The 18,344-nt window shown below is 39.2% G+C and overlaps 1 protein-coding gene across 15 annotated transcripts in view; it reads right to left on the bottom strand.

Moving 5' to 3' along the window:
* The window catches only part of DPYD (dihydropyrimidine dehydrogenase), a 386,630-nt gene that overhangs the window by 173,616 nt on the left and 194,670 nt on the right, over nucleotides 1–18,344 (bottom strand). For 12 of the 15 annotated variants that reach the window (XM_068952354.1, XM_068952355.1, XM_068952358.1 and 9 more), the window contains 2 exons: nucleotides 17,671–17,855; nucleotides 6,979–7,194 (listed from right to left, as the gene is read on the bottom strand). In XM_068952354.1, coding sequence (XP_068808455.1) covers nucleotides 6,979–7,194; nucleotides 17,671–17,855 — 401 coding nt within the window. The remainder of the gene's footprint in view (nucleotides 1–6,978; nucleotides 7,195–17,670; nucleotides 17,856–18,344) is intronic. The other 3 variants (XM_068952361.1, XM_068952364.1, XM_068952357.1) reach the window with 1 other exon arrangement.

Genomic DNA, 18,344 nt, shown 5'->3' with positions numbered 1-18,344 from the left:
CAGAATGCATAACCAACTGGGTAACTGAGGAAGCCGTACCCTAGCAAGAACCAGTTCTGCACATATACCTAAGTTTACCTTTGATGGTCAGCTTTGTGTGCAACTTTGAGGAAGTCACTTCATTACTGGCTTAAAGGCTCTATGGATCATATGAAATGAGCTCAAGAAGCATATGACACATGTCATAGCTAAGCTTAATCAGCTACATGAGGGTGAGTGGAAGAAAGGAAATACAGAAAGCGCCTTGTTCATCCACTGCTTGTAGAAACCTTGGGATAACAGATTTCTCCATGAAGGAAACTGTTTCTCTCGCTGCAGACAATAATGCAGCCATATTTAATGCTGCAGGGAAAGTGAGGGCAAGTGTTTGTCCAGAGATCTAACCCTTTCATTAATCAGTAACAAATTTTTCATTTCTGAAGCCATAGATACTATCATAAAGAGAGAGATACTTTTTACAGAGAGTTGTTAAACTCTTATCTTACAAACGCAGTTCATTATCTCCAGCATTCAAAGTATTAATTGGCCAAAATAATCAGACTTATTTATGGTAAAAACAGATTATTAAAATGGTCCAAACTACCTCTATTGCAAATTCACTGGTGTCAAGGAGCAGGCCTGCAACAATTTAAGGTCACATCTACTTGGTGCAGACATGAGCTATGGTAAGGAAGAACTTTGCTTACCCATGATGATTTGGTTAAACCTGTCAATCCCGGATTTTCTGGCCTCTCTGCTTTCACTCTGTTTCATGCCAGGCATGGGAATGGCTACACCTCTCTAGACTGAGCTACCTCCACAGTGAAGGCATGCCAAGCCCCTACAGCCCCAGGCATAAGGAATATAGTGAGGAGAGAAAATGGTCAAAGGTAGTCTTCTCCAGTTCCTTAGATAGCAAATTTTGAAGCTATTAAACTTACCATCATTTAAAGAGAGCCTCCAGGCTTCTTTATACTCTGTCAGACATGGGGTAAAATGAAGTGGAGCTGAGTTCTGGCCCTTAAGTTGAACATATCAGAGAAATATGCTCTTGAGAAACAGTAGGAAAACTTTTTTTTCCTGCCATGTGCCTAAATTCACAGTGTGATTTGTTCCTCTTTGTAGACAAATAGCACATTTTCTACATAAAAATATTCAAGTATAATACAATGTTGCAATTACAGGATTTTAAAAAAATAATTACATGCTATTGTATATCCTCAGAATATTTTTTACTTCCACCGTTAAATTTTGCTGATTTTATGCGCTATGATAAAAAAAACCCAAATGGGAAACAATAAAGCTGTATTTCTTATTAAAATTCCTTCAGAAATATGGAAAAAATATTGTATGTAAGGAAATCCTATGTATATTAAGAACATAAATAAGTAGGTTAACATTTGTAAAACAATAAATAATTCAACTCATAGAGCTCCACACGGTAAAAAAATCCTGTAAAATGCTCATTTTTCTGTTCAAAAATTGTAGTTAATAAAAGTTGCCTGATGTTATTTAGTAGAAAGGCAAACAGTCTTCTTTACATTTGACATTAACAATCTGATCATTTGTCTCCCCAAAGAAAGCCCATACAGCTTTCATACAGACCACACAATAAAGAATAGTAATATTTCTGTTTACTGAGATATCAACTGGCATTTCGATGCAAGTCAATGGTCTGTCTTTGCTACAGCATACTAGACCTCAATCTGGCATCTACAAATGTCAAGAGTATAAAAAAAAAATTATAGGATGGAAATCAAAAGCATGTTCTAAATTCCTAAAAAACGTAACAAAGTTCACCTAAACATATTTGCTGCAGAAATCAGTACAATATTCAGCTGTCAATCTAGAAAAACAATGAGGGAGCGATGCTGTCAGTAGGACAGGATAATAACATTTCAAGCAGATGTTCAGGCAGGGCTCTAATTCTTATTGAACTCCCTTGGTAAGCATTTAATTTCTTTATCATATGCAAGCTAGGCAAATTGTACTTCATCAAAACTGTATTGTGAAATATTAATATTTCATATTATAGCAAAACTCCATAGAATAACCTTTGTCATATTAAGAACATCAGAATTTCAAATGTCATGGTTCTGCATTTTAATGCATCTTAAATAGCTTTTTGGCTTGGCACCATAAATTACAGCTAGTTTAGTCTAAATTACCACGCTATAACATCATACAAAAATATACATTTTGTAATACAGATTCACTTCTGTGAAATACTAATGTTACAGAAAACAACATGTTGTTGTACTATGATATTTTACCACTTCCATTTATAAAGTGAGGAGAACATAGTACAAATGCATACAGACAGAACTAGTTGAAGCTTGAATCTGTATATCGTAATAACAGGATATAGAAGTGTCACATATCCTGGATGAACCAACTAATTCTCTTCCAGCAACAGTTTTCATTTAGAAATGTTTCTGAAAACACATTGGTAAAATCTACTGCAGTGAATTGTATGAACATATATTATGAACAGGAAGTTTTCTCTACTACAGTTTAGTTAAAATTTAATCCAGTTTTAACGGTAACTTTGATTTTAAAATCACCCACGCAACTTGCTCCATACACAACGAAAAAAATGCTAGAGATTAAGAATGAAGTTAGTCTGCGTGTTAATTTCTGCTGGTTCTCATAATAAAGGCAACTGCTTCCACGCTATTGAAAGCGACAGCATCACAAACCAATGCATGTCACAACAGAATAGAGAGAGATGCATCTGATTAATCAGAATTAAATTTTAGTACTGAAGGAAGCATCTAAAAATCAAAGCAAATATTTCTGCCATCCCAGTTGTTCTTTCCTCTTTCTAAGTAGCTATATAATGCAGTAAGGAAAAATAAAGTCTAAATTCCACTGGAAAAAAAACAATGTCTGATATCAACTTCTCACTATGGTACAGGATATGTTATAGAGAGAAGAGGGGAACATTTAAATAACCTCTGACTTATTTTGACATTATGGTTAAGAATGTGAGCTCTATCTTCTGATTACAGGATTTAATTCAAATTTTATGTACTACCTAGTACTACATAATATTAAGTAAATAGTTCAGTATAACAATTCTGCTAAAAAACTCCCACTCACTGTTATCTTGTTTAAATAGCAGCTATTTCTCATTCTGCAGGTAGTTTTCTGTTTTTCTAAGAAAAACTTAAAAGAGGTAATGATTGGTACTTTTTTTAATGTGAACTTTATAGTATGCATCTGCCCAATTTCCGTTCAATATCTCACCAACAAAACTTACAAATAATAGCTTGCAGCACAGAGTTATCTGAATAAGACAAAAATACTATTTGAACCAACAGAGCAATAAACTATTGATCTTGCAGCAAAAGAGAGAAGACATGGGTATAGGAGAAGGTGTGTATAAAGGGGCATTTTTGTTCCGTTACCTAGTTTTTCTTGCCTCGTGATAGTCTGCTTTGAAAAATAGTTATTCTCCTTTCTGAAAGAAATCTACTCAATATTAACTATTGCAGCTGTGCAAACATGTTTAATTTTGTAAATAAAATTCTACAAATCACTACCCCTCACAAATACCTATAGATACATACAGATACCATAGCTTATAATTAACATTTGTATTATACTATTATAATACTGTTACACTGCTCAACTATAGTTGAGTAGCGTGCAAGAACAAACTTTTGCTGGATCACTTAGGGTTAAAATCCTTACACTACAACCAGAAAACCCTATAGCGTTTCATGAGTGTAACTACGCAGCAAAGCATGTAGGTGTTTGAAAAGCAAGTTAGCATGGCACAAAACATTTAGTGCTATGCTAACTCTCTGTGGCAACATATGATGCTTTCAAGGTGAGGCCAAGACAGACTAGGCTTGGGAAGATTGGGGGAGTACATTATGGTCCAGGGGCTACAACTGCAGAATTGTTATCCAGCAGTTCCCCTATTCAAGCCTCTCATGGGGTGCAGGAGACCCTAGCCTAGCAGCTTAGAAGTTTTCTGTGCTAGGCAGTGAAAGAGGGAAGAGGAGTGGAAGATCCTATGAGATGAATTCTGTTTATGAGAATCACAGCTCTCCAGCCTGAGTCCTTTTATCTCTGTCATTGGATGTCCTTCTTCCATGCTTTATCCTGCTTTTCTCTCTGATCGTATTCCATCACACCATAGTTAACACACGGAAGTCTATGGTTTGGTTGTCTATGCTTTTTGTTAGCTACGAGTCACCAGATTTACCCTGCATCAGTCACTAAAGTACCAAAGGACACCAGTGGTCACTAGGAATGTCACTGGCATCCCTATCAGTGTTTGAACACAGCTGTGGCTGTGGAATTCGGCTCTGGAAGAGGGAACATGCCTCTTGCTGCTAAGATCTCACAGGCAGGTTATGCTTGGCCTTTAACTATTGCAAATAAGAACGTACACCAGAGGTCAAGCTTAACTGTGACAGATAAAATGAAGAGACAACGGGGATGAATACAGGATCCTGCTGGCATCACATATAACCAGGGCTGTAGGTGAAGGGCTTCAGCAGCTAAAAAACTGTGTGTGGCAAGCTCCCTGCCGTTCCTCTCTTGGGAACTGTATTATCTGGGGAGCAGCTCTGCCTCCTCCCAATGGCTATGCAGCCTCAGATGAGTAAGTCTTTGCTCCTGGCCCTTCCGTGCACTTAGTTGTGACTAGTTTGGCAGGACAGCCCAATTGTAATCTCTATTTCCATTAGTGTTATAGCCCAGGAGAGCATTCTGCTCCTTGCTGAGCACTGTATAGGATATATGTCCACATAATTAGAAGCCAAGTTAAAAAAAAGCACATTATGCCAACCTATATTATTCCAAACTCTCTACTGATTATTTGTTATGGAGCTAAGCTAACAGAGCAGACAGAGTTTTTGTGTAATACTCATTGTTCAAAAAAGAACTGCTGTACCTCATTGAATTTTTCTTCCCATTTGAAATATTTATTTTCGTAGCATTAATTATCATGTTGCTATTATAAATTAAAGCAATTATATTTCTGTAGCACCTCACAGCCATGCACTACTAAGGCTCAACATCAATGGAAAGTGCTCTGTTGGGAAAAATATAATACAAGAAAAATTAGTTAGCGCTTGGGTGGGACACAGTGTTACCGCAGATAGCACTATGACTCAGGAGTTTAGGCACCAGAGAAATAATGCTTCCTACTACCAAAACTTGGAAGAAAATTTTGCTAGAAATAACAATCTCTGGATTAGAATTCATCAGAAGCACTTTTCCAACCTTATTCTCTTTAAAATAGAAACTAGCTGCAATACTTTGCACCTTACTGTAACAAATATAAAATATTTGTATCTTACAACCACTGAAGATGCTCGCTTTCACCAGTCTCTCACCTGAAAGATCTCCATCCAAATCACACCTCTAGCAGCAAGGCATCCAGTGGAACCCGCTGCAGTCCCCACTTCAGAAATGACTCAGAGGGAGTCTGCTGCTAAGTGGAATATCACTATCACTTCCTACAGCATGTATGCGTGTCTTCCAAAATTCCCATTCAAGCTATTGCCTAGCCACTATCTGCTTAGCTCATGAGATACATCAACGTGCAGTCTGGCAAAACTATAAGCATACCAGCAGCAAAACTGATTAATAAATAAAACTCAGTATTTGCTATAGGTTGCCTCCAGTCTAGACACAGAATAATTACAACTGACAGTGTGTTCTATACATAAGTCAGTGGTAAACATACTTCAGTGTCCTAAAAAGTGTTTTAATAAGAAACCTTGTGAGGTAGATTGGAATCTCAATTGCATTCCAGAGGAGAAGTGACTTCTTCAGAGCTACTTCAGGTGTAAGTGAAAGCAGAATGCAGACTGACATATTTTACAGTATATGGACCTTCCTCATGTTACGGAGCTATCCTCTTAGGTAATTCACTATGGTACTAAATCACTTACACATGTAGAGGTGGCAGATTAACAAATCTGTCTTTTGTCTCCTGATAAGGTTTTCATCTATCAGTTTACTTTTACATCTCAGCTCTGGGCCAAAAAAAGAAGAATGCAGCCCCTCGTTTCCAAATTCATCTCTAAAGCTGTCTTCAGTCCATACCACCGCTTGTCACTGACCAACATCACATATCCATCATTCACGCTGTTACTCAGGCCTACGCCAAAGGCTTTATCTTTGATCCTGTTTATCTCCCCACAAAGCCAAACTAACTATATGCGTCCCAGCTCAAATGCTGTTTCTTTCCTCTGCAATACTTTTCTCAAAATTGTCCTCCTCTTTCACTGTCAAAACCTCTTGTTCAGAATCTCATCTGCTATTTTACATGCAGTAACAGGAATTCCATCCTGAATGCAATCCTCTGGCCCAACAATCCATTATCCACTTCCAGTCTATGCAAAATGATTTGAGATCTTAGTTTTTGGTATCACTCTGAGCCACAGTCCTCAAGGCTCTCTATTCTCACTGCTCTTCCCCCACAACATCTTACTGAACCTTCATTTATCTGTATTAAAAGCCTTTAGCAGAACTGCTCTCCCCTTCACTGCCTTGTTTTATGTTGCCTCCATCTTTCTGTTCCTCTAACCATCCACCCTCAAAATCACACCTACATCACCACACTCTGATTGCACCTTAATTTCAATAGCTTATCTTGACAGTCCTTGGCACCTTCAGGAGTTGCTTAACAAAGCTGTTACTCAATCTTTTGCATTCAGATCCCTCCTAGAAAACATTTTCACTGCAATACTTTAAAAAAAAAAAAAACCCAAACACCCTATCTGGTTAATATTAGGCTGTAGAATAAAGGAGAAGAGCATATATGCTTTAATAGCAAACAAAACCAGAAATCGTGTTACCATTTCATTGCCCTATTGGAACCTTAAAGGTTATTTCACCTACATGGTACACCACACCCTCCCCTTCTGTCCTTTTGCAAGCTGGATCTAATAGCGACATTCCCAAAACATTCAGATTTTTCAAATACTCAAAGAAATGGCTAAATGCTAAATATGCCTTAAAATATTTCCTTACCTTATCCAGGGAGAATGTTTTAGTGACAGCGAAGCCCCATCCAGCTTCAAAAGCTCTTCGAATCATTGAAGAACTAGTAGTAGGAGTTGCACTGGCAAGACCAAAAGGATTTGGAAATTTCAGTCCAGCCATTTCTACACTGATGTCTACTAAATCTACAGGGGTATAGAAGAGCGGTAGTTCTGGAGTAGTGGAAACAGCAGCACCAAATAAAGACTGTAAAAAAAAAAAAAAGTAATTTTTGCTAATTCATTTTTATATAATTTACTGTTAAGTCTGATAAGGGACTCATTCGTATATAGTAACACAAAAGTTCAAGTGTTCTGTGTACAAGTTTGCAAAACGGCAAAATATGCAAAATGCTCGTATATCAAACATCTGTCCAAATGGCATTTGTGCTGAAATATTATGCCATGCTGGAAATAACTGAATAATAATCATGAAACAGTTATTTCAGAGTCTGTATCATTAGTCTGGTTCAGTCCAAAGGTTTGTTCGACTATTCTGTACAGCCGGTTCTGTCCCCTACAGCAGCCAGTAGTAACGAGGTAAAAAACAGAGCATGGACAGAGAGACCCTTTCTAGTGTTCTTCCCTGAGTCCAACCCATCAGAAGTGTAGGAACTTGTAGAAAATGAAGGAAATTGCCCATGTGAAAGATCACTCAGCAGCCTAACATCCCTGACTCAGTAGGCTTTGAGGCTTCTGTAATTTTTTCCTCCTTTTTTAAGATTTCATGTAGCCTATACAATGAGATACTTAACCAATATATGCAAAATTATTATTCAATATGAATATTTTAAGGATGACAACAATTAGGCTCTGATTTGGGATCAAAGAAGAACATACACTTTATGACAGAAAACACCAAAGTCTCTTTTGGTTTCTAATTTAAATACAGTGTCTCAGCCTTTTCTCTTGAAAGTCAAGGGGAAATGCTTTCACTGTAGAAGTTGCATCTAACACTGTAAAAATTGTAGAGAAACAATACTTTTGCATGTATGGATACTGAACAACATCCTAACCATGCTGTGGTAGGAAGAATTAAAATCTTTGCTCACTTGGATGTTTGAGTCAGTAAAAGTGCAAAGAAAGGAAGCAGGAATTACTAACACAGAGAAGCCATACAGCCTGTATTCCTGGGAAATCCCACCATAAAATTACAGCACTTCCTTCTAGCTTTAAAAAGATTTCTTCCGCAGCACAAAAAGAAGCACTACTGGATGTGTGGGGAAGATTTTCTGTTGAAAAAAAATCTTAGCCACTTAACAAATTGCCATCTTCTGATTTTTTTTTTTTTTTGAAGAATTTACTCCGTTTTATCTTGCAAAACTATGAGTATGGAAGGGATGAGGATTTTTTTATTGTTGTTTTTAATACCTTTTGATTATTAGACTGGTCTGGAAGGTGACAGTTCACTTGTTTTTTTTTGTTCAGGACTGCCTGGATTCACATCTCAGATTAAGGCCTCAGGCTCTTTGGTTCCTTGCACAGAGAGAATACATTTGGGGGTCAAATTTTCTGATAATGTGAAAGCAGTGAAATTACACTAGCCTCAATTATGAGAGCCTGAATGTGTCCTAAATGATGGACATTTTGAGAAGAGCTAATTTTAAAAGATTTCTACCACTTAGGACCAAACTCCCTTCAGTATCATGACCTCTTCTAACTAGCAGCAAATGCAGCTAGTTTACAAAAAGCCAGACATTCCCCATTCCCTTCTGTGTAAGTCACTCACTGCTTCCTGCATGTCATGCTCTACAGAACTGCTTTCTTACTCCACAAGAATCTGAGTTCCTAGACAAACAAAAAGCCTTGCATTCTAAATCTCAAAAACTTTGTTGGCTGACAAATAAAAAAAAATTTTTGAAGTACTACATTTAGATTATTTTGGTTTTGATTTAATCCTTTTAAGCTTTTTCAGTCTTTCTTAAAATTATGACTGGAAAATGTTTTTTGCTATGCCAAAATAGAACTTCATGGTTCACAAGATTGAACATAAGGTATTTTTAAAATGTTAGCACCTATTTCCTCCATATTTTGAAGTTGGGAGATCTGCTGAAAGCAACACTAGTTTATGAACTCTCTGATTTTGATTCTGTAAGAGCAAGAGGAAAGAAAGACTTATAGAAAAGCTTCTGGCCAACTCTACTCTATGAGCACATGAGAAAAAAACCTAATTTTCCCTTTTGAAAGCAGTTACTTGTTAGTTTGTTTGCTATCTGGAATTATTTATATATTGTCTTTGAACATATTTCAGTCCGTGGATTGCTCACAAACTGTTCATTGTATCTCTGTAAATACTGATTGCTATAAATGGATAAATAGACAGATATATAGGTAAGAATTTCATATGCAGCTTAAGTTACACTGTACTGTTTGTTTCTTAAAGCTGTTCTGACCTGAAATGAGTCTTGGTTCAAGTGATTCTTAACTAGAGATGAGCTTTCTATGGTAAAATATAAATAAACCCTATGCAAGACAAAAAAAAAAACCCTAGACTGATGAAGGATTTTTGTACTTGGCAATTGAATACATGCAAAAATAAAAATCTACCCATGCAAAAATTCTTTGCTATATGCTACTATCATGCAAACTGGTAGTAAGCCACACTTCCAGACAGGCTGCATCCTCCCGGCCCTTGGAATTCTTGTAGTCACTTTTAAAGGCACACAAGGCAGGTTCTCTGCACCTCGGTCCCAACTACCCGCACAAATAACAGAAACAATTACATCCAGACATAGCGAGGAACGCAGGGTGTGCCCATTCTGAATAATTTGTTAATGACAAGGTGACCAGGATGGAGGTAGCAGAGGAAGAAGTAAAAAGAGAAAATTCAATAGAATAAACCAAGTCTTTAAAAACAAACAGGGGCAGGATGCAGCTGAAGGTTCAACAGCCAGTGCCCTCACTCCCTTGCAGATTTATCTTCCTCCTTCCTATCACTTCTCTTTTTGCTCTATTTATTTTTTGCTGCCTCGTCCTTTCAGCACAATGCTTATAAGGGAAATAAATTTACTAAGCTGGGATGCGTTGTTTTCCATAGAGCAAAACTCTTTCAACAAACTAAAATGTTTTATAGGTTCCTAAAAGCAAAATAATCTTTATAATGAAGGATTTTTCTGACATTGCACAAACAAATAGAAAAGAAAGCCTGCAGGCAAGAGTTTATTTATAATAACTCTTCCCTTGATATTTAAAAGCAGAGAACAATTTCTTCTCTAATTTGATGCCAACCAGCTGAGCTAACAATATTGCAGGTACTTACTGTTCCAGTCACCACCTTTCTTTGGACACTGGAACAGGGTGGGGAGAAACCCTCAGCATGTTGCATGTAGTGGCCCAGTACTATTCTAACTGGGACGCGCCCTACAGGCAAAAGCAGTGCAGCCTCTAGCACAGGGCTGAGAGACAGGAACTGAGCTTTAAAGCTGATGCAATTTGTGACTTTCATTTTCTTTAGATGGAGAAAATACCTGACCACAATATGGTCTAACTCCGTTTTGCTTCCTTTAACAGAGACAGGACTATAAAAGTGAGTAGTTTTATTACTGTTATTTTTCACAGAGGGCCTTCTCTGCAAAACCTATTGTTTGGAACGGCTTTCCTGAGTGCTTTCATCTTACTCCCGCTTTTTCTCTTTTTAAGTCTCATCTTGAAACATATCTTCTTTTCCCTTGCTTGCACTTCTACTAGCCTCTCTCCTATTATTCATTTTTTAACTTCACAATGATATTATTTCAAACAGAATCACATACTCACTGAGGTTGGAAGGGACCTGTGGAAATTATCTAGCCCAACCCCCCTGGCCAAAGCAGGGTCACCTAGAGCAGGTTGCTCAGGGCCAGGTCCATTTGGGTACTGAATACCTCCAAGGGAAGAGACTCCACAACATCTCTGGGCAACCTGTGTCAGTGTTCAAAGTGGAATTCTGTGTATTTCAGCTTGTGCCCATTGCTTCTTGTCCCTTCACTGGACACCTCTGGGAAGCGCCTGCCTCTGTCTTCTTTTCTTCCCTCCCATCAGGTATTTATACAGGTTGACAAGATCTTCCCAAGCCTTCTCTGCTCAGGGCTAACCAACCCCAGCTCTCTCGGCCTCTCCTCCTGTGACAGATGCTCCAATCCCTTAATCACCTTTGTGGCCCTTTGCTGGACTTGCTCCACGATGTCCATGTCTCTCTTGATGTGGGAATCCCAGTGCAGGTCACAGCACTCCAGAGGTGTCTCACCAGTGACACTGAGGAGAGGGGAAGGATCACCTCCCTCAGTCTAGTGGTGGTGATCTGCCTAGTGCAGCCCAGGATGCCATTGGCCTCCCTTGCTGCAAGGGCACATTGCTGGCTCATGGTCAACTTGTTGTCCACCAGGACACCCAGGTCCTTCTCTGCCAAACTGCTTTCCAGCAGGTCGGACCTAGCATGAACTGGTGCCAGCGGTTTTCCCTCCCCTGGTGCAGGACTTTGCCTTTCCCTGTGTTGAACTTCGTGAGATTCCTGCCGGACCATTTCTCCAGCTTGTGGAGGTCCCTCTGAAGGGTGGCATAATCTTCTGGTGCATCAGCCACTCCTCCCTGCTTTGTATCATCTGCAAACTTGCTGAAGGTGCACTCTGTCCCATCATTCAGGCCATTAATGAAGACATTAAACAGTACTAGCCCCCACATTGTCCCCTGGGGTACACCATGAGGGACTGGGCTCCAGATGGATTTCATGCCAATGAACATAATCCTCTCAGCCTGGAAGTTCAGCTTGTTTTCACTTCATCTCACTGTCCATTTATGTAGTCCATACTACATCAGTCCATTAATACTTCATCTGTAAGGATATTATAGGAGATAGTGTTGAAAGCCTTGCTAAACAGTATCTACTGCTCTCCTCTCATCCACCAAGCCAATCACCTCATTGTAAAAGATTATCAGGTTTGGTAAGGCATGATTTCCCCTTCATGATTCCACACTGACTGCTCCTAATCATCTGCCTCCTTAGTATTTTTGGAAATACTTCCAGGCAGATTTGCTCCATCACCTTCCCACCAATTGAGGTGAGGCTGACTGACACATAGTTGCCTGGATTCTTTTTCTTGCCCTTCTTGAAGATAGGAGCAACATCTGCTTTCTTCAAGTCCTCAGGAATCCTCTCCAGTCACCAAAGAGATTGAGAGTGATCTCACAATGACACCAGCCAGCTCCCTCAGCACTTGACGGTACAGCTCATCAGGTCCCATGAACTTGTCTCTGTTTAATTTGTTTACATGTTCCCTAACCTGATCCTCTTCTATTGACGGTTAATTCTTCATTGCTCCAGACCTTCCCACTGGTCTCAAGGGCTTGGGATTCATGAAGCCAAATCTTACCAGCAGACAGAAGTGAAGAAGGCATTGAGTACCTTAGCCTTCATGTTCTTTGTCATGAGGCCCCCTGCCAGGAGTGGGCCCACTTTTTCGCTAGTCTTCCTTTTGCTGCTGACATATCTGTAGAAGCCTCTCTTGCTGCCCTTCAAATCCCCCATCAGAGTCAACTCCAGGTGGGCTTTTGCTTTCCTATCCCCATTCCCTGCAAACTTAGAGAGTGTCTCTACATTTCTCCTGGATCATTGTCCCTGCTTCTAACTCCTGCATCCTTCAGGCCATGCAAACCTCCTGCTGCCTTTTGCTCAACTTCCTGCATGCCAGGATAGGCTGTTCTTAAGCTTGGAGGAGGTGATCCTTGAAAATCAACCAGCTCTCCTGGACTCTTCTCCTCCCCAAGACCAAATCACACGGAATTCTTTCGAGCAGGTCCCTAAACAGGCTAAAATCTGTTCTCCTGAAGTCCAGGGCTGTGATCCTGCTATTTAACTCGTTCCCTCCACTCAGGATCCTGAACTCTACCATCTCATGGTCACTGCAGCCAAGGCTGCCCTGACCTTCACATCCCTGACTATTTCTTCCTTGTTTGTAAGTATCAAGTCCAGTAGAGGACCTTCTCTCATCAGCTCCTTGATCGCCTCTGTCAGGAAGTGATTATCAGTGCACTCCAGAAACCTCCTGTGTTGCTTGTGCCCTGCTGTGCTGCCCTTCCAGCAGACACTGGGGTGGTTGAAACCCTCTATAAGAACCGGGGCCTGTGAATGTGAGGCTTCTTTCAATTTTCTGAAGAAGGCCTCAGCTACTTCTTCCTGATAAGGCAGTTTGTAGCTGACCCCCCTCCCCCCCCAATGCCATCCTACATCCACCCTCTAATCCTAACCATAAGCTATCAGCTGGCTCATCCTCCACCCCAAGACCAAGCTCCACACATTTCAGCCTCTCTCTCACAGAAAGGGTAACTCCCCCTCCTTACCTTCCTGGCCAATCCTTCCTAAAAATTCTGTATCAATCCATTGCGGCACTCCTGACCAACCATCTCTCAGAGATGAGTTTTGCATGAAAGATATTATTCAAAGTAAAATTGTATTGTGTTGCAGTGTATTATCCCTGGCCTCTAGATTCTTCAAGAATTTTCAATAGGTTGTGTGAAAATTAACATATTCTCTCTAAAACAATATATTTATGAAGGAAGATTTTGTAAACTACTACCGTCCAGAGATGTAAATTAACGCTATTCTGCTACTCTTTCTGATACAAGTGGTTAGTCATCATTTGGTATCTTTTCACGGGGCTTTTTCCACAATGAAGACAACAGATGAAGGAGTATATCTGATGCAACTATGGGGCTTTCTATTTTGCTCATTTCTTTACAGAAACACACAGACAGCCACGTTTTCCTAAGCACAGCAGAAATCTAATAGAAGACAATTTAATAGTTCACAGTTGCAAGTCCTCTCTCCAGTTACTGATTTGGCCCCTAAGCTCTCTTTCTAAGCTACCTGTCTCAGAGTCACTGTTGTAGAGATTTTCTAATTTCCTTCCTGGCTTTCTGTTTCTGAAACAGGCATGTTGCCTACTCAGTGGTAAACAACTAAAATTCCAGGTTTCCTAAACTTGCATTCAGTTTACCTTTTTGAAAATGGTGTTTTATTACTTGTCTCCATGCTAGTGCCTCACATGTTCTTCTAGCTAAACAAGAGGGTATTCAATTTTTCCTTCTGTTTTCCTGAAAAGAAGCAGACAACCATAACTAACAGCTTCAAAGACAAGCTTCTTGGGAACCACCCATCTCTGGTATTGATTATAAAATAATGTACATTCATGCATGCCTAGTGGACTACATGAGAATGGTCAACCTCCATAAAAGAACTAGCAATCGTACTCTTCAGATACAAAATGCATATCTTGACAGCATAAATAAAGAAAAAATTAATAAATTGTACAATGTTTCAAAGTAATATAATGACGTACTCAAAATTCACACTGTGTAGCATCTTAATGATGTACTCAAAATTCATACTGTGTAGCATCTTAGTGAAGTGCTCTACCAGTGAGGACCCAGCTCTATATTCTTTAAGGTCATCATGTACATTTGAGTCTAGAAGAAATACCGAAGAAACTGGCCATACTGGGGAGACACAGAAAACAAAAAATAGAAGTCTTAATGTAACCAAGAGGGGAAAGTGGCTTCCTAAGATGGATTTTAGCGAGAAGAAGATGGCAGTTTGACTGCCAGATATCAGAAAAACATTCCACAGATGTGAACAGAGCAAATGTATGAATAGAGCAGGAATGAAGCATCAAGGCTGGCACAGTTGTCCACAAAGCAAAAAATGGAAGATTTGTGATGTGAGAGTTGCCTTTGCTCTCAAAGGCAATCATAGGAAATTATATATTAGTCCTGTAGCAATTGTGAATTACCCTGAATACAACTATCACATGATTAAATCCCATTCACTGATCCAAAAAAATGGCTTCTCATACTTGATGGGTGGTAACTGAGACATAATAGAGAACAGGAGCCTGTATTGCTTCTGCCTAGTATCATAATGTCAATGCTGGACAAAGGTACAGGCCATTACAATCCGCAAATTAAATAAATTAAGATTAATTTATGGAAATCTTCACATCACCAGTTCATGGAATGACAAAAAAAGGTTGAATCCTGAAAAACTTTCCGAATAGTACATGGTTGCACAAACTGGGTTGATTCTGTTTGAATCTCTATCTACTTGCAAACAACTGTTCTAGAAAGACTGATTTTGAATCTTAGTAGAACTTCTTGAAACAAGTCCTACTAAGCTGTCCTTGGTTAGGCTTTGACTGGTCACGTTTCCAGGATCTAACCTGACACATAGCTGCAGGCAACAATATCTGAGATGAACCCATGCTTAGCAGAGTAGGAGGAAAATGTTAAGAGGCAGGAGATATTTAGGCAAATAATGATGGAAATTTTCCAATGTAAAAGCAGCCAAAAAGCTTCTGTAAATAATTCCCAGTTTTGAACATAAGGCATTTCTGTTGGAGAGTCCTTGAGTTTGGATCTCATGCTTCACTTGACCACGTGCCAGAACTTGAAATGATTGGAGTTTCAGGGCACATATCAGGCCCATCTGTTTGCTTAGCCTTTTGCCTGGAGTTGGTTGAAATATGAGGACTGTACAAAGTGCATTCAGCAAGTAGATGGGATGGTGTTTTTGAGTTTGAGTCTTTGATACGGTCTTGGGTTGGTTGAGGAATATTATGGACTAACTTTATTTTGCCAAAGATTGACTATTATATAAAGATACCAGTGCTAAGACAGTCAGTGATTTCAGAAATAGGTATCTATTTCTATAGTTAAAATGCAAACGGATGGATGGATGGAATCAATGTATTTATTTAAAATCTAATGCGTATTTGATTCAAACACTCAGATCGTAATAAGGTTGCTTGTCTTAGAACCTTGCAGTAGCGAGAAAATAAGGTACCTCACAAGGGTTTTTTTCATTTGATAATGGAAGCTTTCACTATACAAGGCTGTGGAATGAACACACATGCATGCACACACAAAGGCATGCATATCCACATACACTACCGCTATAAACATCACAGTAACATGATCTTCTTCTTAAAGTCACAACTTTAAAAATCAAACCTTCATGTGGTCATGAAAACCTGTACTAAGGCCAAACACTGGTAAGGTAAACTGCCAAATTACAGCGCGCTCTACCACAGCAACCAGATTTTACAAGGGCTGCACATCCAAATAAATGCCCTTGGCTACCCATTCATCTAACAGCTGGAAAGGTGACACCTGACATTTGGAAACTTTCCTGCGAAGATTGCTGTAAGGCTTTCCCATTAGCTTCCTGGTGAGACTGTAAGGTCGAATAAGCTGCCTTGAAACCTGCAAAGGGTAACGGATATACTCTAATACCAAGTCTGCTTGATTTAAAATTTTAATTCTCAATCCGTGACTATTCAGATTTCTCCCAAAGTATTCAATACATTCCAGAGGTAAAAAAGCAAGCTTTGAGAAGGAAGCAACATGATAAAAGAGGTTTTTAAAAGTGAAGTATGTATTTCCAGAAGTTAAAGACGAAGGAGGCAAAAAGGAGGAGACCTCCCCTTCTCCCCCCCCATCACAGAGTCACCAACTTCACTGTGCACTGAGAAATTAAGCAAGCAGGTCGAGGATTAAAGATGTTTCACACTCAACATTTTCAAAGGGTGTAAGAAGGCAGGACACAAACAGTGCTTTAGAATAAGTGAGAAAAAATATGCATGGATACTAACAACAAGCTTTCAGTTGAAGTATTTTTAGGAAGTGAAACCAGACCTCAACAGCATGAAATTGCACAAACATTCAATCGGAGAGGCTTTGAGCAGATGGATGGGGGAGAAAGACATCGAGCTGTTACAGTCCCAACTTCAGTTGTTCAAATCTCTTTCTGTGGGAGAATGAATCATGTATCATGCTTCTAAAAAGTTCTTTGCACTATGAACACACCCTTTGTCAGCTGGTTCTCCACACATAGGCTGTGTCTCTGGTCTCTGATGGTTACTCTGTGACTCCTCTAGATTTACTCTGCGCTTGTTCTTGTACTAGAAAAGTTAGGGCAAGCAGAGGTAACAGTTCTCAGCCAGCCACGTGCCAGGAGCATAAAAAGGGAAAGTGTAGTTACCAGGTTGTTCATATCTATATCCCCTAAATTTCCATTTCTCAGCTAAGCACTTCTTTAACACTGCCTTATTCTCTTTCTTGCACACAACGTTTTTTTTTTTTTTTTTTTTTTTTTGCCTGGCTTCTGTGTCCAGTTCATCAGCCTCATCAGAGCAAAATTCAGTTGCAGTACAGCAAATGCGAGTGTTCTGTGAAGCATTAGCATGCTCGCACACTAAAAACACTAATAAATGCCTTCCTCGGGTAACAGCACTGGCAGTATTTAATTTTTACTTAATGCACTGTTCAGAGATTTTACTTTTCAGCACTGATGAGCTGGGTGTTTTCCTCCAATTATCCAACTGGGATTTCTACTGACACCATATATTGTGCAGAAAGACTTCCTACCCTTGAGTGGAACTCAGAGTTGGGGGGCAAGAAAACCTTGTTAGGATTTAAATATGGTTAAGATAATATAAGAAACCTGGTTTGAACTACCCAAAATCAAGGGTGTGTTTATCTGCACAGAGTTTTAATTTTTCAGTTGAATGGATCTGTAATGTACAAGCCACCAAATAATCTAGGTATTAGTTATGCAAACCATGTATACTTAGTCTAGAAACCAATAACTATCATTTTAATAATCAGAAAACAAGTATCTAAAAGCAGATCAAAACTGGACAGAGGAAAATAAAATTACCTGTATGTATCTGTGCATGTACCAGGAAGCTTGTTTTCCATCATTTACTGATTCTACCGTAGTGTTAGCAAGACCGCCAATATCACCCCCTGCAAATACCCAGGGTTCACTTGTTTGCATAGTTTCTGGATCTACTTCAGGGAGACCCCATTTATTAAACTTCACAGGTGCCATGGCTTCTCTTACTGTAATTAAAGTGAAAGACAAAAAATATATTAATAGAACAAAGAAAAAACCTGTTCCTAAAATCTACCAAAAATACACTGATTAACAATTAGAAAAGCAGTTCCACTTACTTAAATGTTAATTTACAAGAGAAATTAAAAATTCTTTTATATACGTGGACAGCTTTGAGCTACCAGAGGTATGTAATTACTAACAGGACTCAGACAGAAGAACACCACCTATTATATGGAATGGCTCTTCAGAGATAGCAGAAAAGTAACCAGTTCCTACGTGTCTGCAAAGCCAGACCTGCAAACAAAATAAATGTATGCAAATGTCATGAGACGTGGCTGACTCGGCACAGGCACAAGAAATAACTGTCTTGAATGGTCTTTTGGTCACTCCCTGAGAACAAACTATATATCCCAAAAGCTGGAATTCACAAAGTCATTTTCAGTGATATTATTCATTTGCCAGGGAAAAGTCCAATTGATGGTGAACACTTCTGA

This window comes from Struthio camelus, chromosome 8, assembly GCF_040807025.1.
Source record: "Struthio camelus isolate bStrCam1 chromosome 8, bStrCam1.hap1, whole genome shotgun sequence".
Lineage (NCBI taxonomy): Eukaryota > Metazoa > Chordata > Aves > Struthioniformes > Struthionidae > Struthio > Struthio camelus.
This window is presented reverse-complemented; position numbering and strand designations above follow the sequence as displayed.